Source organism: Arvicola amphibius, chromosome 9 (genome assembly GCF_903992535.2).
Source record: "Arvicola amphibius chromosome 9, mArvAmp1.2, whole genome shotgun sequence".
NCBI classification, from domain to species: Eukaryota; Metazoa; Chordata; class Mammalia; order Rodentia; family Cricetidae; genus Arvicola; species Arvicola amphibius.
Window position 1 is genome coordinate 1,400,740 of NC_052055.2, and position 27,961 is coordinate 1,428,700.

A 27,961-nucleotide genomic window follows, 5' to 3' on the forward strand; every position below is an offset into this window, starting at 1 on the left:
CCTCAGCTTGCTCGCTCACTCAGTCCTTGCGGTGGGAGCTTTCTGACCCGCGGAACCCTCAGAGTCTGGCAGGTTGGTGTTGAGGCGCTGGTGCCTAGCGGGGTTCGTCAGCTCGCGGGGGCCGCGTGGTGGGGCGGCCCGCCCGCCCGCAGTGGCGGGGTCGGCTCGGGGCATCTTTCACATGCCGAGGTCCATGCTGCCCGGGCGGGCCCTCTTCCAGTCCGGAGCCTCTGGCTGCTGCGATCCCTCGAGCTTTACGCTCTTTCTTGCCCTGCCAGGCAGAACCCACGCTGGGAATGCGCTAGCGTCCCATTCTGGTTCCCTAAAGGGGCGGGGTGGGTCGTTGGGGGGAACCAAGCAGAGGTGTGGTCTGCCTTTCGTTATCTCCTGCCTCCTTTCTCTGCAAGATCGCCTAAGGGCGACTGGGGTCCTGTGTCAGGGGCGTCTTTTTCCTCTAGCTCAGGGCTTCAACGTTTTCCCACTCCCGACCCCGGTATATGAACTAGATGTACAAATCAGTTACCGATAATATATCATAAAGAAGTTTATTTTAAATCAGTTCTTTAGTGTATTTGGTGTAAATTTACCATTTATTGTATTTATTAAAGATAAAAGCCAGTTTGCACTTTCTGAAGTAGATGTGCCTGTTTATTTTTTCTTCTTTCTTTTTTGTGGTGCATGTCTTTAATCCTGGCACTTAGGAAGCAAAGGCAAGCAGATCTCTGTAGGTATGAGGCTAGTAGCCAAGGTTACACAGAGACCCTGTCTCACATCTACCCCCTCAACAACAATTTTTTTTTTTTCCCCAGGAGGAGCAGGTTTTAAGACAGGGGTTTCTCTGTGTAACAGCCCTAGTTATCCTGGAACTCTCTCTGTAGACCAAACTGGCCTCGAACTCACAGAGATCCACCTGCCTCTGCCTCCCAAGTGCTGGGATTAAAAGCGTGCACCACCACTGCCTGGCAACAAAAATTTTTTTAAGGATACTGGTGATCCAGATTGGAAAAGCCCAGCTTCAGTGTAGCTATTAGACACATGGAAACCAAATCCCACACCTCTCTGCCGTCTGCATTCTTATCCAATACTTACAGAAACCGTGAGAGTGGGTGCTCGTCTCTTGTTTTACAGAGAGAAGCTAAGGCTTAGGGAGACAGTAAATGGCCAAGCAGGGGCTGGAGCACAAACGCTATCTCTAAATTCCATCACCTCAGTTAAAGGGTCCCGGGTGTCCTTTATTCCACACAGTAGCGCGTGCATGCTCTTGTTGGCATGCCATCACTGCGGTGCTGGTCATTATGCCTCTGCTTTTCTTTGTCTGTGGGAGAGTAGAGAAGAATCCAGGGCCTCTGCTCCCTGTGTGCAAGGCTGAAGGACAATGAGGGATCCAGGCCTCTGCTTCGTGTATGTTTCTGTTGAGATGAGTTTTGGGTATGGATACCTATTCATGGCTTTTTTGGAATACTTGCTATGGATGACTATGGTAATGTTTTGGTGTCATCAAATTTTGACCTATATAAACATTTATTAAATTTATTGTTTTTACCTTTAGTATTTATTAGTGTGGGGGCCTAGGGGTATGTCACAGTGAGCATGTAGTTGTCAGAGGACAACTTTAAGGAGTAGATCTCTCTTTGCATTGTGTAGGTCCCTGGGTTTGAATGGAGGCCATCAGGTTCGTCAGCAAGTCCCTTTACCTGCTGAGCCATCTTGCTGGCCTGCTTTGAAATTAAATCCTTTTGTTGTGTTTTGAAATAGGGTCTTAGGTATTGCAGGCTGTTTTCATGCTGTATGGCTAAGGATAACTCTTGAACATCCTGCCTCTGCCTCCTAAATGCTGATGTGAACAACCGTGTCTGGCAATTCATTATTTTCGAAATAAGAGTTTTCTCTCTGTCTACTAAGTCTATTGCTTTCTTTCCAGAAATGTCGAATGCAAAGGAAAGAAAACATGCTAAGAAAATGAGGAACCAGCCCACTAATGTGACTTTAGCCTCTGGCTTTAGGGCTGACAGAGGTGGTAAGCACCATTTTGGAGAGGGGAGACCTTTTCAATCTCAAAAACAAGGTAAGATGCACACAGTGTTCTTTCTACTTTATTTTGAGTTAAATTGCTTTTGCCAGTTTTGTTTGCTAGCCTTCATCTCAGAGGTAAACAATTTAAATTGATTTAAGGAGAGATACAGAAAACTCTGTTATTAGATCTTGCAAGTCTGTCTTCTTATTAAAGTTCACCTGTAACCCCACGCTAACACAGAGCCGTGCCGTCATCCCTGGGTGTGTAGAGGCCCAAGTGTTGGTTACCAGCTGCTCTCCTCTCAGAGGATGGAGAAGTACAGTGTAGTGTAAGGACCTCTAGCTCTGTCTGGGGTTTGACTCTCAGCCTTGGGGTCACCCCACGTGAGTCGCTTCGCACTTGAATTTCATTCTATTTTTGCAAAATAAAAGCAATAGAACCCACCAGTATGAATTGTTTCTAGACTTTAAAATCACAGCCTGGTAAGATGCTCCATGGGTCAGGTGCTCAGTGGGTCATGTGCTCAGTGGGAGATGCCCAGGCCACCCATTCCTGACCACCTGGGTACCATTCCCTGAACCCACGGTGGAAGGAGAGAACTGGTTTTTGAAAGTTGTCCTTTGACCTTCATTCATGTGCCATGTTTGAGTCAATGTGATAATGATACATAAAATTATAATGTGTATGAGATTAAATTCTCTTTTCCACTCATTACATATGTGAGTGTGTGTGTGTGTGTGTGTGTGTGAGAGAGAGAGAGAGAGGGGGAGAGAGCGAGGGAGGGAGCGAGGGAGTGAGCAAGGGAGGGAGGGAGAAGGAGGGAGAGAGAGAGAGACAGACAGGCATGAAGGGAAGGAAAGAGAAAGGGGGAGGAAGAAGGGAGGACAGATACTTTTGTTGGAGTGGAGGTTTGAACACTGAGGGTTCACTTGACTTTTTAAGATAGACATATTGCCATAGTATGCTATGCATATTTTAGAGCTGATATGTTTGATTTAAGTTATACTCCTGTATTTCCTAAGAGAAATATAGTCAGCATATCACCATTTAACCAATGTGATAACCGCAGACCCTTGTGAAATGGTAGGGTAGAGGTGTCTACTGGACAGCTGTAGAGAAGGCCAGTTTGGAAAGGTTGTTTAAGGAGCAGGGTGCTTTAGACCTGATTGGTTGAACATGAGATTTAAATTCTCTCTCTCTTTTAAAGATTTATTTATTATATATAGTGTTCTGTCTGCATGGATCTCTGCACATCAGAAAAGGGCACCAGATCTCATTATAGATGGCTGTGAGCCACCATGAGGTTGCTGGGAAGTGAGCCCTGTCCTCTGGAAGAGCAGTCAATGCTCTTAACCTTGGAGCCATCTCTCCAGCCCCTAGATTTAAATTCTTAAGCTCTAGATTTGATCTAAAAATGGATCTTCTGCAACTTTGCTATGTGGTACAGCCTTCCCAAATATTATCTCATTTATAGCTCACAGTGACAAACCTTCTAATGTGTTTTCAGGTTGTAGAGGCCTAATTCACATTCCAATGGAATAGCCAGGAACCCTGTGCAGGTCTCCTTGACCTCTCCTGTCTGCAGATGTTTATACCATAGCAATTATAGGGCTTTGATTAATCTCAAAGGAGAAAATCTCCTTGTTTCTATTGACCTGGCATATCAGTGTGATTACTGTTACACCTGTCAATATGTCACCCTGACACGATCATTGGCTGTATCTGTCACTGTGTCACACTGACATCATCATTGGCTGTATCTGTCACTGTGTCACACTGACATCATCATCGGCTGTATCTGTCACTGTGTCACACTGACGTGAGTACCTGTTGTACTGCCGACTCACTTTGTGACTTTGGGCTTGTTCTTGTCAAAGTCACCTTGCTACCCAAGATTCTTCTTAGAAGAAAAGATAGTGGGGACTGTGAGTGTACAAGTGCTTGGTGGGTTAGCCTGGAGACCTGAGTTCAGTCCTTGGAACCTATGCTCATACATGAATGCGTGCACACACCAACCCCCCCCCCCACACACACACACCAACACACACACACGAGTATGGGCAAATAATAAAAATTGTATGATGGTTGTAGGGTTAACAGGTTAATTCTCTATGGTAATCCTACCTCTCGTAACATATTTCTTTTGTTTTATTTTTGAAAACATCCTAGAACTTCATTCTGGATCCTCGCAGCAGTGGCAAAACAAGACGAGCCCCCACTTGCTCCCTGAGTCTGATGGGAATGAGCAATCTTCCTCCAAAATAATGTTTAAGAAAAAGGGGGGCTGGAAAGCGGGTCCCGAGGGCACGTCCCAGGAGATCCCCAAATACATAACCGGTAGGTGTGGGTCAGGAGCTTGAGCTCTTTGTTTCTAGAGCCAGCACACTGCCATCTGCTGCCCTGCCTGGCTCCCCCCTCTCTGTTCTAACCACTGCTCACTTCTAGCCTGAACTCCCACCATTGCATCCTTAGGCTGGTGTTCTCTCTTCAGATCTCAGTCCTCTCATCAATCTGTTTGTAAGCTGTTCCCTAACTTCCTTCTCCCTCTTCCTCTGAAAATACTGCAGAGGCCGTAGAAGCCGAGATTGAAAGCCTGGCCTCCAGGTTCACATCACCTCCATCCCCACCATCACCTCCATCCTCACCTCCATCCTCACCTCCATCCCCACCATCACCTCCATCCTAACCTCCGTCCTTACCTCCGTCCCCACCATCACCTCCATCCTCACCTCCATCCCCACCATCACCTCCATCCTCACCTCTATCCCCACCTCCATCCTCACCTCCATTCCCACTATCACCTCCATTCCCACCGTCACCTCCATCCCCACCATCACCTCCATCCTCACCTCCATCCCCACCTCCACCCTTACTGCCACCTCCATCCTCACCTCCATTCCCACCGTCACCTCCATCCCCACCATCACCTCCATCCTCACCTCCATCCTCACCTCCATCCTCACCGTCACCTCCATCCTCACCTCCATTCCCACCGTCACCTCTGTCCGCGCCGTCACCTACACTCTTTGTTCTGTGAACCTGACTTAGCTGTGCTTTCTGATATTTCTGTTTCTAGATGAATTTGTTTTACTGGCACCAGTTTACAGAAAGAGATACGTGCAGAAAGAGCTTGACACTGATTCTGTTTTCAATGAGGAAAACCAATAAAAATTATTACAGGCTTTGAAAAAGCAGAAAGTGATGACCCCCTTGAAGTCAAGTTTTATAAAGTTTTTCCCTTTGTTTTTTCATTTGTGAACATTGTAATTAAGAATGGTTGTGATTAGGGGTTGGGACACTCTTCACACGGACACTCGCTTGTGAAAAGCTGGGCATGGTTGACCCCGGGAGCTCCCTGGCCAGTCCAGTCCAACCAGACCTTTGAGATTCCGGTTCAGCTGGAGACCAGAGAGTGATAGGAACACACAGATGTCTTCCTCTGGCCGCTGCACTTAAGAATCGGGGTGTGTGTAGCCATGTGCACACAGCACAGTGTACAGCCACGGAGATAGGAAGCACAGGTTGTGATTCTGTGTCATGACTGTACAGTGCTTACAGCCTCTGTTCTTCACAACTCCAAAGTTGGCTAACCTTATTTACAGACTAGAATATTTAGGAAGATAAAATTTTTTCCTAGCTTGAAAATGGGATTCTTTTAGAAAACTTGGAAAAGTGTCAGCATTGAAGAATCTCCAGGGACTAGAACACAGAAATGACCAGTATTGGCGCTTACTTGTGGGAGTCGTGGTGTCTGGATGTAAGTGCTCATTTCAGATCCGATCCCTCTGAAACCCAGCAGTGACCTTGCCGTTTCCCTTACAGCCTCTACTTTTGCTCAAGCACGCGCTGCTGAAATCAGCGCTATGTTAAAAGCTGTGGCCCAGAAGTCATCGAATTCGCTGGTTTTCCAGACTCTTCCACGGCACATGCGGCGAAGAGCCATGAGCCACAATGTCAAACGCCTTCCTAGACGGTTGCAGGAGTTGGCCAAAAAAGAGGTACGCATCCACTTAGTGTTAAGGTTTAGGTTGGTAGTTCCCAGAAGGGTTCACAAGTGTTGGCCCAGAAGAATTTTAAAGGAAATCAGCACACCCACTGTGACGTTCTTTTTGTTTTTTTGCTTGAATATTTTTGTTTTGATCATTACCTAAAATATTATCCTGTCCACCTTCTCTGGCTACTTTAGCAGGTAGTTAAATTACAGCATCTGTCATCCCTCCTTCCTTCTCTCCCTTTTTTTTTTTTTTTTTTTTTTTGAGGCAGGGTCTCACATAGCACAGGCTGGTCTTAAATGTGGTCCGTAGCTAAAAAACAGATCTTCTTACCTTTACCTCCCTAGTGCTGGGATTGCAGTTTGAACTTGGTTTTAATCTTTTTATATAAATCTGATTATGTTTGGGCTTTACTCTAAAATTGGCTAAGCTACCCTGTCTTTACTATATGCATTAAGATGTATTTATGAAATGCCTACTATGTGTTGGTACTGTGCTGGGAGCGGGTTAGAATCCAGCAAATTGAAATCCTTATCTTTCAAGGGGTTTACAAACTATAAAGAGTTTGTTTTCAAAGAAGTTTAGCTTAATAATAGAAGAGATTTAAGTGTGAAAACTAACCAGGAATTTTGCACATTATCAATCAAATGTGAGGTTTGTTTCTTAGCAAAATATAGCATGTTTAAATGAATGAATTGGCGTATTCATTTCTGTATTTCTTTTTCTTTTTTTTTTTTTTTTTTTTTTGGTTTTTCGAGACAGGGTTTCTCTGTGGCTTTGGTGCCTGTCCTGGAACTAGCTCTTGTAGACCAGGCTGGCCTCGAACTCACAGAGATCCGCCTGCCTCTGCCTCCCTGTGCTGGGATTAAAGGCGTGTGCCACCATCGCCCGGCTCATTTCTGTATTTCTTATGTAAAGGTTAAAGCAAGAAGCTAGTGTTTGATTACTCTTGTTCTCTGCTAATAGCCACAGGAAGCTTATGCTACTATGTTGAACATTTTTTTTTACATTTGTTTACTTTGTTCCATGTGTATGAATGTTTCCTGCATGTATGTATGTATGTGTATTATGTACATGCCTGGTGCCCAGACAATCAGAAAAGGGCACCAGAAATTACAGATGGTTGTGAGACACCATGTGGGTGCTGGGAATTGAACCTGGGTCTTTTACAAGAACATTGTGTAGTAAACCACTGAGCCATCTCTCCAGCCTGTGTGTTGAAATTTTATAAGTATTGTATCTTCATAAAAGATGAGGCTTGCCCCATTAGCAGACAAGGAACTTTGCTTCCTTTTTCCTGCCTCTAAAATCTTCACTTTCTGTTGCCTCCCTCTCTGACCAGTGTGGGGAAGACTCCAACCAGTTAAGCAAAGTGGCCCATCAGGTCCCCACCCCATGTATTATAGTTGTTTGAACTCCTAACGTTCAGCCGTGGTCTGAGGTGCTTACAAACAGGGTCAGCCTTTCTTCTTTAAACTGTAGGCAGAGAAAGCTGCTCATCAGAAAAAAGAACTTTCAAAAAATAAATGCCACAAAGCCCGAAGATGTCACATAAACCGGACGCTGGAATTTAACCGTAGACAGAAGAAGAACATATGGTTGGAGACTCACATCTGGCATGCCAAACGCTTTCACATGGTGAAGAGGTGGGGCTACTGTCTCGGAGAGAGGCCCACGTCCAAGAGCCACCGGGCCAGCTACCGCGCCATGACGAACCTCTGCCTCCTACAGGTGTGCTTTGCTGTTGGCCTGGGAGCCTTCCCAGAACTTGCTTTTGATTGTTCCAAAGAATATCATTGTGATAAGTCTTTTCTGTGAGGACTGGGACACTGCTGTGTGCTGGAGAGGAAGCCGCCTTAGTGGGAGAGATGGACATCTAAGGGATATGTGCCATTCTTTGGTTTTTCTTGAGACAGGGTCTGAACTAGGGCCGTCTGTATCCAGCCTGTTTTCAGTGCTTTCCGTGTGTCCACTCATTCAGTCCTTACAACCACAGCATGAGGTAGGAAGTTTCTGTTGATAGACGAGGAGACTAAGTTACAGAGGTCTGGGTAGCTCACCATGCAGCTACTGAGCTGGGAGTCTCGTCATCCATTTCTCTGTTGTGACTCAGTTGTACAAATTTGGGCAAGGTCCATCTGGTCACGGATAACTGAGAGGGAGCCGTTGTTGGCAGGAAGGCAGAGGTTGCTTGGGATCTGTCCAAAGCACAGCTCTCATTCTGTCTTTTGGTTCTGATTGCTGAGTAAACTGGGTTGGTCTGGGTGTCAGTGGTCCCGGCATGAGTGCTGCTTCTGCTGAACCATGTAGCATTGCACAAATAGCCATCTCGGTGCCTTGGTGCCCTCTCCTGCGATGCAGGGAACGGTAGGATCGGCTGTGAGGTTGTAGGGAAGGCTGTAGCTGTGGCCATAGTTCTTCAGGGTTCTCAGTACCCAGTGCTGTCTCCCTTCATCCTGTCTGCAGTAGCAAGACTGTACCCTCGCTTTTCTTGTGTGTTGATTAGTCAGACCGGCACAGCCAGGACAGCATGGGAGGGAGACAGGACAAGTTCACTGCTTACGTCAGAGTTCAGCGGTGTGCTGTACACGTCAGGGACTGCCCTGACTTCAGCTCACTTTGTGAAATTCTCTGTCTTGTCCTTTCCTATGGCTTCTCACCTTACGTCAATCTGAGGAAAGAACAATCCATTATTTAGAAGCAGCAGTTTCTATAGCCCATTTTGAACTAGCCAATGAGAGTGGGATAAAATACAGATATGCTTGTTAACATGTGGGGCTCTGTATGTTATGAATTAAATGAAGATTCATTTTGACCTTTGACTCAGATTGGCTTCAGAACATCTGCTAATGTATAGTGATAGGCAGGCTGTGGGGTTTGAGTTGTGGAAGCTTTGGGTGGTTTGATCTGTGTCTTAGAACAGGTTTTCTTTTTTGCCAGTGGTGTTAGATCAGATCCCCTTTGCGGCTGGAGTGATACAGTTGTGAAGCCACCCAGAGTGGGTACAGAAACTTGAACGTGGGTCCCCTGCCAGAGCAGTCCATGCTCCTCTCCTCCTGTCTCTCAGCAGGTTTTCTGACATAGCATTGGCTTCCTAGCATTTTTTTTAAGCCAAGTAACAGATCTTAGCATATTTAATTTTTTTTTTCTTTGTTCAGGACTTATCGTATTACTGTTGTTTGGAGTTGAAGGGCAAAGAGGAGGAAATACTGAGGGCGCTTTCTCAGATGTGTAGCACAGACACAGGTAATGGCTTCCAAAGCCAGGCGCTGTTTTAATCTCCGTGTGTTTATAAATGTGTTGAATGGATGTCTACTGTAACATTTCATAGTTTTAATATGACAATGTGTGAGATATTCTTACTCCCAGTGCGTGTGTTAATGTAAGAAAGATTGAGTTGATATTTAAATCTTGAATAGCATTCTTTTGTGTAAAGTGAGTCATTATTCTGTGGAGTAAACTTAGGCGGAAACAGCTTGAAACTCACGAAGTCATTCATCTAACAAATCTTTTTGGATAGCTCTCTGTGTGCCTGGTTCTCTGTGACTTAAATAAAGGAACTAAAGCTTCTTCTCTCGTGGAGACAAACAGTAGTTAATAGTACGGCCCTCAGGAAACAGTGCTGCTTGTGAGCCCTTGAAGTCACGGTATTTTGTTTGTGTTTGTTGCAGGACTGACTTTCGCTGCAGTTCACTGCTTGTCTGGAAAGCGACAAGGGAGTCTCGTGCTTTACCGGGCAAATAAGTATCCCAGAGAAACGCTTGGGCCTGTCACGTTTATTTGGAAGCCTAAGAAGACCCCAGAGGATACGTCTGAGGATAGGCAGTTGTGGATCTGGCTTCATCCGACTCTTAAGCTGGTATATCGTTGAGTCGCATTCTGTTTATTTATTATACAGTGTGTGGGCATAGACGTGGAGGCCAGAGGACGGCGTGTGGGGACCAGGGATCAAAGCCGTGTCTTCAGAATGATGGCAGTCCCGTTTACCTGTAGAGCCATCTCACCTGCCTACTGTTACATTCTTAATTACCACCTGAAGACGATCTTTTAGAAATTTCAGTGGTATAAAAGTTTGACTGTCAGTTTGGTATGATACTTTTATTAATGAATCAATTAAAATTTTGTTTCCTTCCTTCTCTCCTTTCTTCCTCTTCTTTGAGACTGACCCTGTGTGGCACTGACTGTCCTACGTCTGCCATGTAGACCACACTGGCCTCAGACTTGAGTAATTTGTCTGCTCTGTCTCCCAAGTGCTGGGATTAAAGTCATGTGCTACCATACCTGACTGATATTCCTTTATTTAAAAAAATTCTTTTTATATAAAACTATTGAACAAAGATTCAATAATCAATAATTCAATAATGGTTATGTTTACCTTGAACATGATGATTTGATCATTACATATATAAAATGTAATGATTACCACAATGAACATACCCTTCTCCACCAATTCAATTTGTAACAGTGCATTTAATTTAAACACACGTTTTAAATTTTTATTTTAAAATTTTATTTATTTATTTTTCTCAAGACAGGGTTTCTCTTTGGAGCCTGTCCTGGAACTTGCCCTGTAGCCCAGGATGGCCTCAAACTCACAGAGATCCGCCTGCTTCTGCCTCCTGGGTGCTGGGATTAAAAGCATGTGCCACCACTGCTCAGCTTAAAAATATTTATTAAGAATGTATTTATTTTTCTTTTATGTGTGTCAGTGTTTTGCTTATATGTATATCTGTGCACCATGTATGTGCCTGGTGCCCAAGGAGGCCAGAAGGGGCTGTCTGATTCTCTGGAGCTGGAATAACAGACAGTTGTTAGTCCTTGTGTAGGTGCCGAGACTTAAAACTGGGTCCTCTGCAGGGGCAGTCAGTGTGTGTTGTAAAGTCCATGTTTAACGACTTCTTAGGCTGTCCTGGAGGAAATGAAAACAGTGTGCCAGTGCTCAGAACCCGTCAGCTCAAGTGTCTCCGTTCCTGACCCACTCCCGACACCAGACCGAGAGGAAACTCAGCCTGAAGTGGATGGTGAAAACATTGGCAAGAAAAGGAAAAGGAAAGACGATGCAGAGAGCGCTGAACGGACCAAGAGAACGCTTGGGGATGGGACTAGAGACCCGTGCCAGCCGCGCTCGTGGGTCTGTCTTCCTACAGGGGTCGTCATCAGGTAGGAGCTGAGTTCACCGTGGAAGACCTCGCTCCCCCCCAGGTTTCCCTGTGTAGCCCTGGCTGTCTTGAACTCAGATCTGCCTGCCTCTGCCTCCCGAGTCAGGCCTGGCTGCCTTGTCCTGTGTGCTGCCATGTCTGCTATGACTTGTCCCAATTTTTGCCAGTGGTATAGACATCATAAGTGATGAAGTTTCTGTTTATTGGTCTTTTCTCAGTGATCTGACGATGGAGATGAACAGGTTCCGGCTGATCGGCCCTCTTTCCCACTGCATCCTGACCTCGGCGCTGAGGGCTGCTCCTCTACACACAGTGAGTAAATGTGACTGTCGTGCTGGTCCAGGCAGATCTGTAAACCTAACATGATCCGATAACCCATCGGTTGTTCCTTAAACGTATATTTCCCAACTTCCAACTTGTCTTTCTTAACAAAGATTAAAAAAAAACCAAACTTTCACTTCTAGAAGATTAAATCTCAATGGGTGTGATAATTCAATTGAATTTTTTTTTTTTTTTTTTTCTGAGATAGGGTTTCTCTGTTACATCGTAGCTGTCTGGAACTCGATCTGTAGACCAGGCTGGTCTGGAACTCAAAGAGATCTGCCTACCTCTGCCTCCCAAGTGCTGGGATTAAATGTTTACAACATCATACCCGGCTAGCCAAATTGAATTTTAAATTATAGATTTTTTTGCTTTTCTGGTTCTTATAGAAGGTAATCTCCCCTCCATAGATGAGCAATGGAATGCCTCTAAAAAAAATCTCTGAAATTGTCTGCTAGTCTTCTTTTTTCTTCCCCCTCCTTTCCTTCTTTTTTTTTAGTTTAGCTTATGATAGATTTTCTGGGAAGTTAAGTATGTCCACTCAGCACTTCGGGTCAGAAGCAGGGAAGATAACCACCACTCACATGACATCATTGAACACTTAACAATGTAACTGAATGGTTGAGACACTGAATTTGTACCTCTTTTAATTTTAACTAAAGATCAATTCTCTCTGTGGCTTGTGACTGCCATATAGGCAGTGCTGGTCTAGAGCATGAAGTGTGGTTAGGGGTCTCCTTTGGGTTCAGATCTCGTTTATTTTCCATCCTAGTCAGTTGATTTAGCAGGTGAGCCTCAGATTTGATGTGGGCAAAGACAGTGATCAAGCTGAAGAAAGCGTGGGCTTTTAGGACAAGGAGGCTCTAAACCATGAAACAGCCCCTCTCTGTCTCCTTTGCCTTCTGCTGTCTCGACCTGGGGTCCTGGTGTGGATTTAGGTCTTTCCCTTGTTATTCCTGCTCAGGATGGACAGCGATCTTTTAACATTTTATTCATTTTTTGTTATTGTTGCATTGCTTTTTGTAGATGGAATCCAGGCCTTTTGCTTGCTAGACAGGCAGTCGCTGTAGCTAGCCCTGAGCTATATTCCAAACCCAGTTAATTCATTGCTTGTTGAGATAACAAATTCTCAAGTAGCTTCTCATGTAATTTAATGTAAAACTCAGATCCCGTAGTGTGGCCTGTGTCATCTTAGACTTTTAATCTTTCCCCACCCTTTGGCCACGCCGGCTTTTCATGGTCTAGAAAGTGTCATGTCCATTTCCTTGACTCGTACTTAACTTTCTTTCTACCTTTTTAACATTCTGTTGTGCTACTCTTGGTTAGGCTAAAATTTCCTCATTCTTTAAGTTTCAGCCCGTCTCATGCAGTCTGTATTCCCTCTAGAACCCTTCCTTGTGCCCTCAGGTTAGCCCCCCCATTGTTCTGTAGCATCTTGCACTTTTCCTCAGTTTACTAGTATAGTCTGGTTCTTGTGTTTATAACACCTGTGTCTCTCACTGGCCTCTGCGACTCATGATGGTCAGCAGGCCCGGTTCTGCCTGGTTCTGCCCTCTGTTCTATCTCCAGGGCTTAGCATAGTGCCTAGCATAGAGTCTTCCATGTGCTAATAAGTTATGGAGTAAAGATGTGAATTCAGGTTTGGTTCTGGGAGCCTGTGCTCCAAACCACTTAGCTCTGCTGCCTGTCAGGTTCTGTCAGGTGGCCCCGCTTTAGGGTCCAGCACTAATCACTGCTCTTGGTGTCATGTCTGTCATGTGTCTCATACTTGAAACACCGTGGAAACCTTGCCAAATCCCAGCCTTGCCTGGGCGTTAGTGAAGCGTGTGTGCATCTTATCCCGTGTTGCTAAGAGTAGCACAGCGCTGGCCTGGTGAGAAGGGAGCGTTTTATTGCGTACATTAGAGAGGAGGCGGTGAGAGTGGGGGAGAGCCGGCGCCTCCGTAGGAAGCGTGCACAAGGAAGAGTGGCAATGCTTGATTAAATAGCGTCTTGGAAAGGCGTGAAGTCTCTAGCGTGTTGGTCTGGTAGTAATTTCTATCGAGTACAGTTACATCCTCACTGCTGCTCCTGGTGAACGGGTTTTCTCACACCCAGAGCCAACGGTTACAACCTTCTTACAACGTAGCGATCATTAGGACCGGCTCACCACAGTTGTTAGGCCGGCTGCTGAGGAGGAGCTCTTGTTTTCCAGGGGGAAGAGGATGCAGAGGAGACACCCCATCACTGGTGGAGTGGCGCTTGCAAGAGCTCCGATGGTGTTGTCCTTCATCAAAGACAAGAAGCCGTGTTTCAGTTGCTGGGAGGTAGAAAGAGGGAGAATCTGCTATGCTGGGGAGGAGGGGAAGAGAGGAGTGGGGAGGGGCCAGAGAGCAGTTGGCCCCAGTGAGTAGTCTTGCTTTCTGTCGCCTTTATTTGCTATGATGTAACTCGAGAAGCGAGAAGCTGGAGTCCAAGATTGAGGCATTGTGCTCATGCCTGTGAAATAAGGTTGTTCGTATTCTAAGTCACTGGCATGCCGAAGTTACAAGTGAGCGGCCCTCACCCAGTGTCTGTGCTTACTGCCCCCTTGGGTGTGTAGCTGATGAGAAACCTACCGGTTCATGTTGGAAGATAATTTTATGTCCTTTAAATTTTATCTTGCAAGAAACTTTACTTTTAAAGTGTTAATTTATTTTCCGAGTAAGTTAATGGGGAAAAGGTGATACAAATTTTAAAGTAATTTCCCCAAGAAAATAGTTTCATTAGGAAAATCTGAAAGGCTCAAACTACAAACAAGATTGTGCGTGTGCGCGTGCGTGTGTTTCTGTGTGTGCGTGCATGTGCGTGTGTGCGTGTGCGTGTGTGTGCATGTGTGCGTGTGCGCGTGCGTGCATGTGTGTGTGTGCGTGTGCGTGTGCGTGCGGCGGTCAGAGGACCCCGTGTGGAAGTCAGTCCTCTCCTTTCACTCACACGGATTAGACTCAGATCATCAGCCTCCAGCAGGCGCCTTGACTCACTGAGCTGCACCTGCGCTGAGCGAGCCTTTCTCTAAGCTTCTGTTTAACACATCCCTCTGTTTCTGTTGTGTTGAAGGAGTCTCCTCACCAGCGGAAATTCCTGCAGGTACTATTCTGGGATTGACAGTGAGGGATCCGAGAACAAATTTGCCCCCACAGCGGTCCAGAGCTTTGCCGCATCCAGAAAGACACCAAGGTAAGGTGTTGCCATGCTCCTGGTCGAGCTGTCAGGTCCCATGAGGTGTGTGTCTGAGGACATGGCGTGGAGAGTGTCTTTCAGGGAGGTGTAAACCACACAGCTAGCTGCTCAAGTTTGATGTTTTTCCCAGAGTCCTCAGTTTTCTCTAGTGTGTCTGTAGTCTCCCAGATGCCTGGAGCTTCAGAATTTAGCTGTGAGGAAGGGATATGCACCGGCAGCTGGTCTTGTGCTCTTTGGAAGCCTCTGTCTGACCATACAGATGATCCAGGTTCGAATCCTGGCAAGGCCATCCCAGGTGCTGAAGTATCAGACCACATGGTTTTGACAGAGTAGAGGGACCCATGCAAGCTGCTTGGCTGGGAGGTGGGTTGGGACTGGCTAGAATTTTAAACTGCTCTGGATTGGCTGCAGTTGGGATGGTGTCATTTAAACACATTAATTAGGAGAGCCATTGAAACTAGCTTCTGAGTTTGGGAGAACATTTAAGTGTGTCATAACAACTTCACAGTTTTGTTTCCAACCTCTCTGCATGTCGTTAGCTAGCTTACTAGGGACCAATAAATGGCCCCGTCAGAGCTCCACATAAAAGGTGCCTGAGGATTTGAAGACTCATAGGTAAATTAGTCACCGTGGAGCCTAAGACTGTGTTGCTGTGGCTGTCGCATTCAGTGGTCTAGTGAAACTGTGTACGTGGGAGGGTCTCCCGAGAATTATGTGTGGAGCTGTAGTCACTTCAGAGCCACGGGTGGACTCTGCATCCCTCTTGCTTCCTCATCATCTACGTTTGGATGGGCAGTTCTAACGCCCTTTCTAACAGGTGTAGCATGAACCGGTTAAAGAAGATTAAAGCCTGCCGTGAAACATGATCTGGTTTCTACTGTAAGATTCACTGTTGTGTTAGACATTGGCGTGGATTTCATTACAGCCTGCTTTTGTTGCTATTATTTTGTTGTTTTGAGACAGGATCTCATTGTGTACCTCTGGCTGGCCTGGAACTCCCTTTGTAGAGCAGGCTGGTCTTGAACTCACAGAGCTCTGCCTGCCTCTGCCTCCTGAGTGCTGTGATCATTAGAACCTGTTTTAAGTACTGTAATTCCTATGAAGATACTTTTATTTGATGTTGAACTACGTAAAGAAGTACACTTTCGGGCTGGGGATGTGGTTCAGTAGATTTCTTGCCTAGTATGTGAGTGGCCCTAGTTCAGTCCCTAGTTGTTTTGAGATAAGGACTTGCTATGCAGCTATGGCTGGCCTGAACTTGTTTTAAAGCCCAGGCTGGCCTTGAACCTGTCAGTATTCCTGCCTCAGCATCCTGAGTGAACTCTTCACATGAATTAGCTGAATTAATATTATTCTTTTTTCTTTTTTTTTTGGTTTTTCGAGACAGGGTTTCTCTGCAGCTTTTTTTTTTTTTTTAGAGCCTGTCCTGGAACTAGCTCTTGTAGACCAGGCTGGCCTTGAACTCACAGAGATCCGGCTGCCTCTGCCTCCCGAGTGCTGGGATTAAAGGCGTGCGCCACCACTGCCCGGCTCTGAATTAGTATTATATCTGTATTTTTTCTTATCTAGCAAGCTGAGTCAAAACAAAGGGTAGAGGTACATTTTGGGGGGCTGGGTCATTTGAAAGATCAGTCCTTAGAAGACTCAACAGGACAACTTAAACCTAATTCCTCGACCTAGCCCAGTCTGCCTATATCTGAAATTGTTCTCTGCCCGTTTTGACTTGAATAGGCAACAATAGCAAAATTGACTCAAATGCTTCTAGCTTGAAAGAGTTTGCCTGCTTTGGGTAACAAGCTCCTTATTTTCTTAATAAACTGGATCTTAGGCACCTTTTAGAGGAAAAGGTTCTGAGGAGCCTGACTGTATTCTCAGGCTTTGAAGAGGTTAAGAGTTAATTATTAATGTGTTTTTATAACATTTTCCAACTTCACTAACAGAGCGGTTTACTGTGTAAGTGACTGGTCTTATCCGAGGCTGGAGGTGTAGCGTGGTGATAGAGCTCGTGCCTAATATCACACGGGCCTGGGTTCGAGTCCCAGCACTGGGAAAATGGAAGGAAAACCTTGAACCACATTTGTGCTGTATGTTCTCCTTCATTCGCTGTCTGTAGCAGTTGCTGACATGCTTCCATAGATTGTTTGAATTGACTCTTGCTAGAGAAGAGCTTGCTTTAACGCTGGCCCTGGAGGCAGAAGTATGGGTCAGTGGCGGGGCATGTTCTAAGTGTGTGTGTTGTAAGCGTGTACTCTGGCTTCTCACTCACTGGCTAGCAGCAAACAAACCAAAAGGGAAGAAAGGAAATACTGAGCTACATTGTGTGTGTAGCTCCTTTAAAAAATTGCTCTTGAAATATCCTTTGGCTATATGTCCTTGCCACCACCACAACCATGAAGGACTCTGGTTGCCTTCATAATGGCAGGGGGGCAGACATATTTTCCTTTTCTGGTGCTCGTAAGCACGGTTACAGCACAGGGCAGCCGTGGCCTCCAGTGCTCGTGAGCCCTCTCACGGCACAGGGCAGCCATGGACTCCAGTGCTCGTGAGCACGGTTACAGCACAGGGCAGCCGTGGCCTCCAGTGCTCATGAGCACAGTTACAGCACAGGGCAGCCGTGGACTCCAGTGCTCGTGAGCACTCTCACGGCACAAGGCAGCCGTGGACTCCAGTGCTCGTGAGCACTCTCACGGCACCTCAGGCCTCGCTGCTCAGTCTCCAGGAGAAAGAGCAGTTGTAGACACTCTCTGCAGCTTTCTTCTCGGGTCTGTTTATCAGTTTATTTCTCTCCAACTTTGTTCTCCCTGAAATCTGTGAGCCAGTGCCTAGTCACTCCCAGCTTATTTTTCCCCAGCCGCAGACCCACACAGGAATGTGTTAAGTGAGTTCTGTGTTGGCATTTTGGAACAATAGCTGTCCCCTCCTCACCAGTTGATTTTTTAATTCTTCAGTCTGACAATATAGATTTGAAGGACTTTTTTAAAAAAAAAATTTTTTATTATTACGTAACTGTCTGTGTGTATGCCTGCAGGCCAGAAGAGGGCACCAGACCTCATTACAGATGGTTGTGAGCCACCATGTGGTTGCTGGGAATTGAACTCAGGACCTTTGGAAGAGCAGGCAATGCTCTTAACCGCTGAGCCATCTCTCCAGCCCCTGAAGGACTTTTTTCTGTCATGTTTAAGTGATGGTGTGGAAGTGTCCATCACTGAAAACCCTCCTTTCTGATATTCTAAGCGCAGTGTGCCTTCCTTAAGAAACAGGATAGTTCACAAACACTGCTCTCCTTAAAGGAATAGAGAAGTGCATTTTACAGACAGGAGTGACTAGCTCAGTAAAGTTAGTTATAAGAGAACCAAGGGTAACGGAAGTGTCTTCTAGAAATTGATTATCTTAAATTCAAGGGGCAACTTATAATTATTAGTATTATAATTGTGTGTCTGCACAGAAGTAAATATCAAAGAAAAGTGCTTATTAGCCTTTGTTATCTCATGGGCTAGGAGACCAACTATGGGAATAACTTAGTTTCTGTCTTCTAGCTCGGGACATGCCCGTCACTACCGTCTGCCAGTGTTCGGACTGACGGAGAGAAAGTGTGGTTTGAAGGCTCTTTCTTTTCCCTCTTAGATAATGAGCAAGTTAGACAGCTGCTTCTGGAGGGCGTGCCTGTGGAGTGTGCCCACAGCTTCATCTGGAGCCGTGATATCTGTAGGAGTGTCACAGAGAATAAAATCTTGGATCAGGTAACTAACGTGCCAGGATTACTGGTAAGATTATGGATGACGGGGAGAGTCACTGTTTTAGAGACTACAAAGTGATTTTATGTTTCACTGTCCCGTGTACCTATTTATATATTCTCTCCCCCACTCTACCCTGAGACAGGGTTTCTCTGTGTAGCCCTGGCTGACCTGGAACTCACTTTGTAGACCAGGCTTGGCCTCGAACTCAAAAAGGTACGCCGGCCTCTGCCTCCTGAGTGCTGGGATTAAAGGTGCACACCACCACTGCCTGGCTGATATTCTTTACTGTGATACTTGGAATTTTTTTTTCTTTGATCTTATTCCCCTTAAACATTCTGTCGTTAAGTTTACAATGAGCCAGGCATTGTGTTATACTTATAGATGACTAGAGTGTTAGGAAGCCTAAGAAATGCCTGGGACACTGAAGTTGGCTTCCGGTTTGAACCTACTCACTTCTTGGGGACAGGATCAAGGCTACAGAGGAAAGGGATGTCAGAAAGTAAAAACAATATGTACAGTGGTCCAAGCCTGAACCTGTTCATAGTCCCCAGGTGGGGCAGGAGATGGAAGTTAGTAGTGGGACAAAGGAGAATGCATGGGACACACAGGCTAGAGGGGAGAGGACCTGAAGGCATTTTAAAGATTTGGACCAACCATATGGGTTCCGCTGAAGTTTTTAAGACTGGCTTTGACATGATTGGATTTCACTCCAGCAGTATGTGGTATGTGAAGACAGAGTTAGCCTGAGGTTGTGCATGGAGAAAGCCAGGGAGAGGACTCTGGGTCAGATAGCTTAAAAAGAAACACGTGTATATAAAACAGCTGGATGTGAAGAAAGAAAGAAGCGTACACATAAGACATGGTGGAGTCTAAATTGTGCTGAAGTAAAGGGGTTAGGGCTCAGAACATTTCAGAGGATAAAATGGTGAGATTTGGTGGTCGCTGGAAGATGACAGAGGGTGTCTGTATATTAGCTCCTAACATTCTAGTTTGGCTCTAGGGTGTCAGCTAGAAGAGAGCCAGGGTCATGTTGACTTGTTCACTGTTGTGTTCCCAGGTTCTAGGAAAGCACTTAGCGTGTAAGAGGCACTCAGTAAATATCCTGGGATTTGTGGTATCGTTCAGTTAGATGGGACTTTGGAAGAGAACCATGGGAAGGCGAGACATTTGAGAGGCAGTACACGTCTCAAGAACTGATTTCTTAAGAGATGGGTCTTAAATTCCTGGTGGGAAGCTTGGGGCCACAGGGAAAATATTGCAGAATGAACAGTAAATACATAGGTGGTCATAGAAAAAGCTTAGCAAAAGCAAAAAGCTCAAGGCTTGAAGTTGGTGAAGTTGCAGTTATACCAAAATGTGGAGGAGTGTCTAGGTATCAGTGAGTTGAGAGACACTAGCTGCACATCTCTGAACACAGCACACATTCCTTCCCCTCCTGAGCATCCTTTTACAGCTTCCAGTGAAATCTGGAAGGAGGTCGTTCACTCCTTACCTTGCATTTGTGCATGCAGCTTATAGTGACTTCTGTTTTAATAATTGAGACCTGCTAAGAAATCTTCTCAAGCAGAGCATTCTCAATTGTTCATCTTTGAGAAGTCATTAATTTTTGTACTGTTTTACTTAATGATAACATATCATAATTAAAAGGGATAGAGTATCAAAGTGTAGAATTGATTTTGATATGAGATTAGCAGAATGAACATATGTAAGTTAACTTTGAGTTTTCTATTATACCCCAGCCCAGAGAGCAAGTTGAAGATAATTTGACATTTTCCTACCAAAGCCTGCATATAGAGGAAAATCTTTATAGAAAGGATATTTTTGCTTATACTGGCTCATGTTTGCTTATTCAGAGTCTTTTCCTTTCCCTTTTAAACTTTTAAATTTGCTCCTATGGTGATCTAGAAGATCTAGTAAGATGATCTAGAAGATCTAGTAAAGTCTATAAGGTCTACTAAGTTCTAAGTAGATCTAGAAGGTCTAGGAAACTAAAATGTCTAGTAAGATCTAGAAGGTTAGGAAGATCTAGAAGGTCTGGAAGGTCTAGGAAGGTCTGGGAAGGTCTGGAAGGTCTAGGAAGATTTAGAAGGTCTAGGAAGATTTAGAAGGTCTAGAAAATCTAGAAGGTCTGGGAAGGTCTAGAAGGGCTAGGAAGGTCTAGAAGGGCTGGGAAGGTCTCGAAGGTCTACAAGGTCTAGGAAAGGTCTACAAGGTCTAGGAAGGTCTGGAAGGTTTAGTAAGGTCTTACAAGGTCTAGGTACGTCTAGAAGGTCTAGGTAGGTCTAGAAGGTCTAGGAAGGTCTGGGAAGGTCTGGAAGGTCTAGGAAGATTTAGAAGGTCTAGGAAGATTTAGAAGGTCTAGAAAATCTAGAAGGTCTGGGAAGGTCTAGAAGGGCTAGGAAGGTCTAGAAGGGCTGGGAAGGTCTCGAAGGTCTACAAGGTCTAGGAAAGGTCTACAAGGTCTAGGAAGGTCTGGAAGGTTTAGTAAGGTCTTACAAGGTCTAGGTACATCTAGAAGGTCTAGGTAGGTCTAGAAGGTCTAGGAAGGTCTAGAAGGAAGATCTAGAAGACTGACTGTTTATATTGACTTATTTTCTTCCCCTTTAGGATTTAAATCGGATGAGAAGTGAATTGCTGGTGCCAGGGTCACAGCTTGTTTTAGGGCCTCATGAATCCAAGATACCTATTCTTCTGATCCAACAGCCAGGAAAAGTGACTGGCGAAGACCGGCTGGGCTGGGGAAGTGGCTGGGATGTCCTCCTTCCCAAGGGTTGGGGCATGGCTTTTTGGATTCCATTTGTAAGTTGCCTTTTGATTTCACGTAATAGTTGCACTATTTAAAACACAGTGATTAACGTATTAATTGTACAGCTACTCTGCGATATTTCCATATGCACTTGCTTTACATGTTGATATCCACCTGTCTACCCTGGCCCCACACACTCTTCCCAGGCACCTCCCACGCGGTAGTCATAAACAATACTAAGTTTTTGAAGTGGAATAATTTTTTTTTTAAATAGTAATAACAATAGCTGGGTGGTGGTGGTGCACGTCGTTAATCCCAGCAGAGGCAGGCGGATCTCTGAGTTCAAGGCCTGCCTGGTCTTCAGAGTGAGTTCCAGGACAGCCAGGGTGGTTACAGAAACTGTCCTACAAACAGATTTAAAACAATTGTAAGAGCATACTTTTGTGGTTTTTAAATGCTAACTATAAACATATTCTGTTCCTGTTTCCCAACTGTAGTCAACATTTTTATTAAAATCTGTGTTGTGTGTATTTTCCGGCTAGCTTAAGCATGACTCTGCTAGAGATGGTAAGAGGCGTAAGAGGCATGCCGGTGTCAGACTGCTGGTCTCATGCAGGTAGTTAATTTTTGGCATTTTATGCCTAGTGCAGGGAGCAATCTGTTAATCATTTAGGAAGGGTTTTTTATTTTATTTTTTAAAGTTGTTCCACTTAATTTCTTTTTAATTAGGGATTTTTTTTTTTCTGTTTTCTTGTGCTAGGAGTTGAACTGAAGGTCTTAGACAGGCTAGGAAGCACTCTCTCCTGTAGCTACAACCCCAGACCATTAGGCATTATTTCATTCACATAGAAAAGATAAAGTCCTATGTACTGAGGGGCTGTGCACCCTTTGCCTGCCGTCCCACTTAGAAAATTAAGCGTACAGATTCACTGGCAGGGCTTGACGCCTGGCACACCAGTCTCCCCGCTCCTGAAGTGACACCGTTATGATTTTGGTGTTTGTTTTCCTCTGTGCATATTCTCATACATTTATCAAATGCGTGTATCTCTGTAAAGTACATGTTTTTAGTCTTTATGCCTTATTGTGTATGTGCTTCTGCAACCTGTGTTATTCACTGGGTACTGAGGATCTTTTCATGTGTATTGAAGTCCATTCATTCATTGATACTATGGTGTGGTGTTTGGTTATAGGATTATCCTAGCATGTATTTACCAGTTATCTTTTTGATGGGCTTTTAGCTTATTTCTCATTTTAATATTTTAGGATTAATCCTTGTAGCTTATAGAGGCAGTTAAACAATTTCAAGTCAGTAAACCAACAGGACCTCTTGTCGTTTCTTTTAGATCTACCGAGGTGCAAGAGTTGGGGGGTTGAAAGAGGCAACAGTGCATTCTCAGTATCGAAGATCACCTAACATCCCAGGTGACTTCCCAGACTGCCTTGCTGGGGTTCTGTTTGCAGAAGAGCAAGCTAAGGATCTTCTAGAAAGCTACAAAAGGTAAGGAAGGGACTCTCTTCTGGTCTGTCTCTAGGAATGAGAAGTGTCTGCTTGAATCACCTAATGGCTTGGGGAGCATTGCAATTACCCTGTGTTCAGTGTGAGCCTCCCCTTGAGTTCTCTCTTACCAAGAGGTGGCTGAGAAGATGGTGCTTTAGCCAGGAGCTTCTCTGTTGGCCTTTGGAGGCCCATCTGGTACAGCCCTTCTCTCGGTTACTTTCTGACTTGTGTGATGGACAGCTGAACTGCAGACAAGCATTTCAGATGCTTGCTAATAGATCTCACCCCACCCCACCCCACTCTTGTGGAGATTCTGCTTTAAAAGGCTGATTCATAAACGTTTAATGAAGCCATGGAGGTGGGCAGAACACTTTATGCTGCTACCGTTCTGCCACCCAAACAGACGTGCGCTGTTTTTAGTAGTTTAGTATTTATCCTTGTAGTCTCTAATCTTTCAATGGAAATGAGTGGATGAGGGCCTCTATTTCTGATATATAGAGAAGTGGACCATAGGTCTCTGTATTCCCGTTAAACTGTTGGCTCCCGGAAGCACAGATACTCCGTCTCGTGAGCGGTGACTGTGGATCCAGCCATAGGCGGTATGCAGTCGGCCTCACTAACGTTTGATGAAGGAGTGGACAGTTGGATGTTGCAGTGACTTTGCTGGGAGCACCATGAGGGCTAAGTCGGGAATCCCTGCTCGTTACCACAGCCACAGAGACAGGCAGGGGCCTGGCCCGTTTGTTGAGTGATAGACAGATGAATGTCTCAGTGGCTGAGTCGTGACTTGATCCTGCACCAGGCCACCAGCAGTCATGCGCTGCGTGTCTCTGTACCTCCCAGACTGTAGCTGAGGGGCCTGTAACTAAGAATACTTAGTTTTCACTATTTAGACTTTTTCACACTATCTTGAGACCTGACCTTTCCATTTAATCATATATTGTGTTGGTTTCCATATCAACAAACAGTGATCATAAGCCGAATGTTGGCAAGCTTCTTTTGTAGAGGGCCAGATGATGGCAGTGTTGGCTTTGTAGACTCTTGGTGACCATGACAGGGACGCAGCCACAGACGACGTAAACAAAGGAGCGAAGGTGGAGTTCCAGCCAGGTCTTATGTACGTTCGCTCACATTTGGAATTCATAAAATTTTCAGTGTCATGAAATAGAATCATTTACTTTTTCAGTCGTTGAAAATATGAGAATTATTCTCAGCTCATGGGTCAAATAAAAACAGATAACAGGCCAAGTCTGGCGTAACTTGCCGGCTGTGGTGCAGGACGGAGCTTGGAGTGGTTCTGTGAGTTTGCAGCATGGAGGGACTGTGTTTCATCAGTGACCTTTTAGGTTGCCTCTGTTTTCTTGCCCTGTGGTTTGGGAAACTTCTACCTATATACATCTCTATATATTTGTCTGAATCATTCATTCATCCAACACATTCATTTCAAGTCTACTGTTGAATCCAACACCCCTGTAGACACCGTGGCTCTTGTAGGCACAGAGTAGACTTAAGTCTGTCCCTGACTTTATGGAGACTCTATCCTTCCTTCCTTCCTTCCTTCCTTCCTTCCTTCCTTCCTTCCTTCCTTCCTTCCTTCTTTCCTTCCTTCCTTCCTTCCTTTTTCTTTTTTCTTTTTTAGACTAACCAATGTTAATTTCTTTTTAATTTTTTTTTGATAATTTCATACATTGTGTTTGCTGCCCCCTTGTCCTCTCTTATCCCCCTCCCTGTTCCTACTGACTTCTTCCCAGGTCCTCCTGTTTTCCTGTCCTTTCTTGTTTTTTTGACTCATGGAGTTTAATTAGGGCTGTGTATGAGTATGTATGTGGACTGTGTGCTGGAGCATGGGCACATTAACAATGGCCACACCGCTGAAGAAGACTTCCCCTTCTTGGGGAAGAGGGCCTGGTGAGCCCCTCCCAGATCCCTGCTGGCGTTTTGACAAGCTTGCTCTTTGCAGGCCTTGTATGGGTGGTCTCCATGTGTCCATGACTGGTGTGGCTCTGCCATGTCCAGAAGACGGTGTGGCATAGTATGTGTGGCTCTGCCGTGTCCAGAAGACAGCGTGGCACAGCATCCATTCCCTCCTTCGGTTCCGTGTCTGTATCACGGTTCCCTGAACCTTAGAAGGGGTCATGTAGATGTCCTGTTTATGGCCGAGCATGCTGTGCTCACTTATTCTTGGTACTTTGGCAAGCTATAAGATGTGCATTAATTGCAGAAGATCCTCTGACCATGGCTGAGAGCAGCACTAGTCTATAAATATAAGCATAAATGTTTAGAAGGCAGTTTGACGACAGGTCCAGTTAGCACAGCGGTTCAAACCTGTGGGTCAAGACCCCAATAGGGGCTGACTATCAGATACCCTGGATATCAAATATTTACATTATGATTTGTAATACCAGCAAAATTATAGTCGTGAAGTAGCAATGAAAATAATTTTATAATACGTCACCTCAAGATGAGGAACCGCACTGAAGGGTTGCAGCATTAGGGAGGTTGAGAAACCCTGCTGTAGCAGAACATCAGTAGTTTGAGTCTTTCCAGGGGCCTGTGGTTTACAGTGGAACTTCTCCCTAAATTCTGACCTGGTGTGTCCCATCCGCCATCCAAACACACAGTATCAGTTTCCTTTGCATCCCTCCAGGTACCCTGCCCATACACAAAAGTTTGCAGGACACAGTCTTTCTCTTTACTCACATTTAGTACAGTTGTCAGGTCAGAAGTGAGGGAGACGCCTTGTGCATCTCCAGGGATAACATTGCCCAGCCCCAGGGGCACCATGATTGGAGCTCTCAGGGTAAGCACTGCGGTACTGCATTTGGTTTTCAGAGGCCACATACATTTGTAGAGGTGTGATCTATTTAAAAACCAAAGGTCTGGGTGCGGTGGTGCACACCCAGCACAGGGGAAGCAGAGGCAGGTGGATCTCTGAGAGTTTGCAGGCAGCCTGGTGTACAGTAGTGAGTTCTAGGCAGGTCAGGACTACACGCACACATACATGCATACACACAGCAACAACAAAACAAAAAAGACCAGAGAAAACAGCTTCATGAGCAGGGTTGGTGATCTTTATTATACGTTCCTTGGGGAGTCTTGTGTGTGCGTGTTGGCTGCAGATGTGTTATAATGGTCTTGTTTGTTTTAATTCTCCACTACTCAGTTGTTTAAAATTGATATCTTTTTTCACCAGACGCCCTCCTGCCAAAAGGCCCAACTATGTTAAGCTTGGCACCTTGGCACCTTTCTGCTGTCCCTGGGAGCAGCTGACTCAGGACTGGGAATCCAGGGCTCAGGCCCGAGAGGCATCTCCTATAGACAACCCAGGACGACTCTCAGTGCCCTGTGTCCCTGAAGAGATCTGCCAGGCTAATGAGGCAGACATACCTGAAAACCACCTCACAAAGCCAGAAGTCACAGGCTGTCAAGCACAGGCAGGGACCGAGATGGTCTTAGAGCACGGTGCCGGTGAGAGCCACACCTCCGCCGCTAGCCAGCTCTGTGTTCTGCGGTAAGTGCAGGCGGCTGCCACAGCCATTGAACTGTTCTCTGTACTGAGCATGCTCCTGTATGCTGATTGGTGACTTTCTGAGAAAGGGAGCCGGTTCTTTGATGTGTGATAGGCGGCCTAGGGAAGCAGTTTTTTTTTTTTTTTTTTTTTTGTTTTTCGAGACAGGGTTTCCCTGTAGTTTCTAGAGCCTGTCCTGGATATAGAGCTCTTGTAGACCAGGCTGGTCTCGAACTCAGAGATCCGCCTGCCTCTGCCTCCTGAGTGCTGGGATTAAAGGCGTGCGCCACCACCGCCCGGCGGGAAGCAGTTTTTGATTTGAGACACAGTACTGACTGATGAGAGATGATTGGAAATATTGTCCTAAACCAGGGACCCTGATGGGTGACAAGCCTCTGTTTTGAGTTAGCCTTTCCAGTTCTTGGAAATTAGTGTGTGTGGGATGGGCCGTTAGTCATTCATTGTGGGGATGCTGCAGCATCCATGTGTAGGGAGCACGAGGATGCTGCAGTGTCCATGTGCAGGGAGCACAGCGTCTATATGCAGGGAGCACTGTGATGCTACGGCGTCTATGTGCAGGGAGCACTGCCCTTGATGCTGCTGTGGACTCAGCTTTGCTTCTCGGCATGCTGTAATGTGCTCCTATTTGAATAGTGCTCCTTTCACCCATTTTATATCCTTCTTTGTCCTTAAGCTCTATCTTCTTGCTTTGATTATAACCCTAAGATCTGTCTTATTTTTCTATAAGCCTTATTTTTTTTTTCTGTGCCAATTCTAAAATTTTTGTTTTTAAGTTTGGCACAGTTTTTTAAGTTTTTCAGAATGGCAGGCATATGAAAAGAGGAATGTTAGTTATAAATAAATATATAGTATGCTTTAAATGTTTTTTAATTATAATTTTATATGTCTCTTACTTCATGTAGGAGTAGGAAATTACTGAAGCAACTCTCTGCTTGGTGTGGGCCCAGTTCTGAGGCCAGGCGGGCTCCCTGCAGCAGCCAGCGAGAACTGACCAGAAAGGCCTACTTGTCCATTCTGGATGATTTCCCCAGAGCCCTGGTGTGGGTCAGCCTGTCTTTGCTCAGGAAGGGCAGCCCCGAGCCTCGCGCCATGATCTGTGTCCCGTCCAAGGAGGACCTGCTCCAGCTCAGTCAGGATCCATGTTACCATGGACCCCTGGAATCCAGACACAGCGACCCATTCAAAAGCCTGATTCTGAAAGAGAAAGAAAAGAAGAAAATGGAGAAGAGGCAGAGCCAAGAGCACACTGCCTCGTCGGGCCTGGCAGCCGGGGCGCCCACAGCTGAGCAGGAAGCTCTGATACGGGGACTTTGGTCAGGCCCTCTCTCAGGACTGACGTCACACTGCTCCAGAGTCCTCCTGGGCTTCGTCACACAGGGGGATTTCTCTATGGCCGTTGGCTGTGGAGAAGCCTTAGGGTTTGTTAGTGTGACTGGCTTGCTGGATATGCTGTCCAGCCAGCCGGCAGCCACAAGGGGCATGGTGCTCCTGCGACCACCTGGCTCTCTGCAGTATCGGTTTGCAAGAATTGCCATTGAGGTGTGAATTCCGGTTAGCAGCCTGGCTGGACATAGATTGCTACTGTTTTTGTTGACTCCCATGGGAGTCTTGGCTGCTTTTGTCATCTGTTACAATGTGCAGTTTGGAAACAAGAATTAAAATGATACAGTTATGTGGATGGTGGTCTGTTTACCTTATCCTAATAATCCAAGTGTTTCCATCTTTTCCTGTATGGGAATATGTTCAGTTGTTTAGCATGTTAGTTGA

At 45.5% G+C, this 27,961-nt stretch overlaps 1 protein-coding gene across 1 annotated transcript; it reads left to right on the forward strand.

The window, feature by feature from the left end:
- Nucleotides 1-12: 12 nt before the first annotated feature.
- Pop1 (POP1 homolog, ribonuclease P/MRP subunit) lies at nt 13-27,840 on the forward strand. Its single transcript, XM_038342105.1, has 16 exons — nt 13-72; nt 1,922-2,065; nt 4,184-4,351; nt 5,837-6,012; nt 7,489-7,737; nt 9,165-9,252; nt 9,678-9,865; nt 10,910-11,166; nt 11,384-11,477; nt 13,681-13,792; nt 14,562-14,681; nt 18,309-18,424; nt 21,029-21,220; nt 22,511-22,665; nt 25,859-26,176; nt 27,097-27,840. The coding sequence occupies exons 2-16, from the start codon at nt 1,924-1,926 to the stop codon at nt 27,737-27,739; spliced, it is 3,018 nt and encodes a 1,005-aa protein (XP_038198033.1). The 5' UTR covers nt 13-72; nt 1,922-1,923; the 3' UTR covers nt 27,740-27,840.
- The last annotated feature ends 121 nt before the right edge of the window (nt 27,841-27,961 follow it).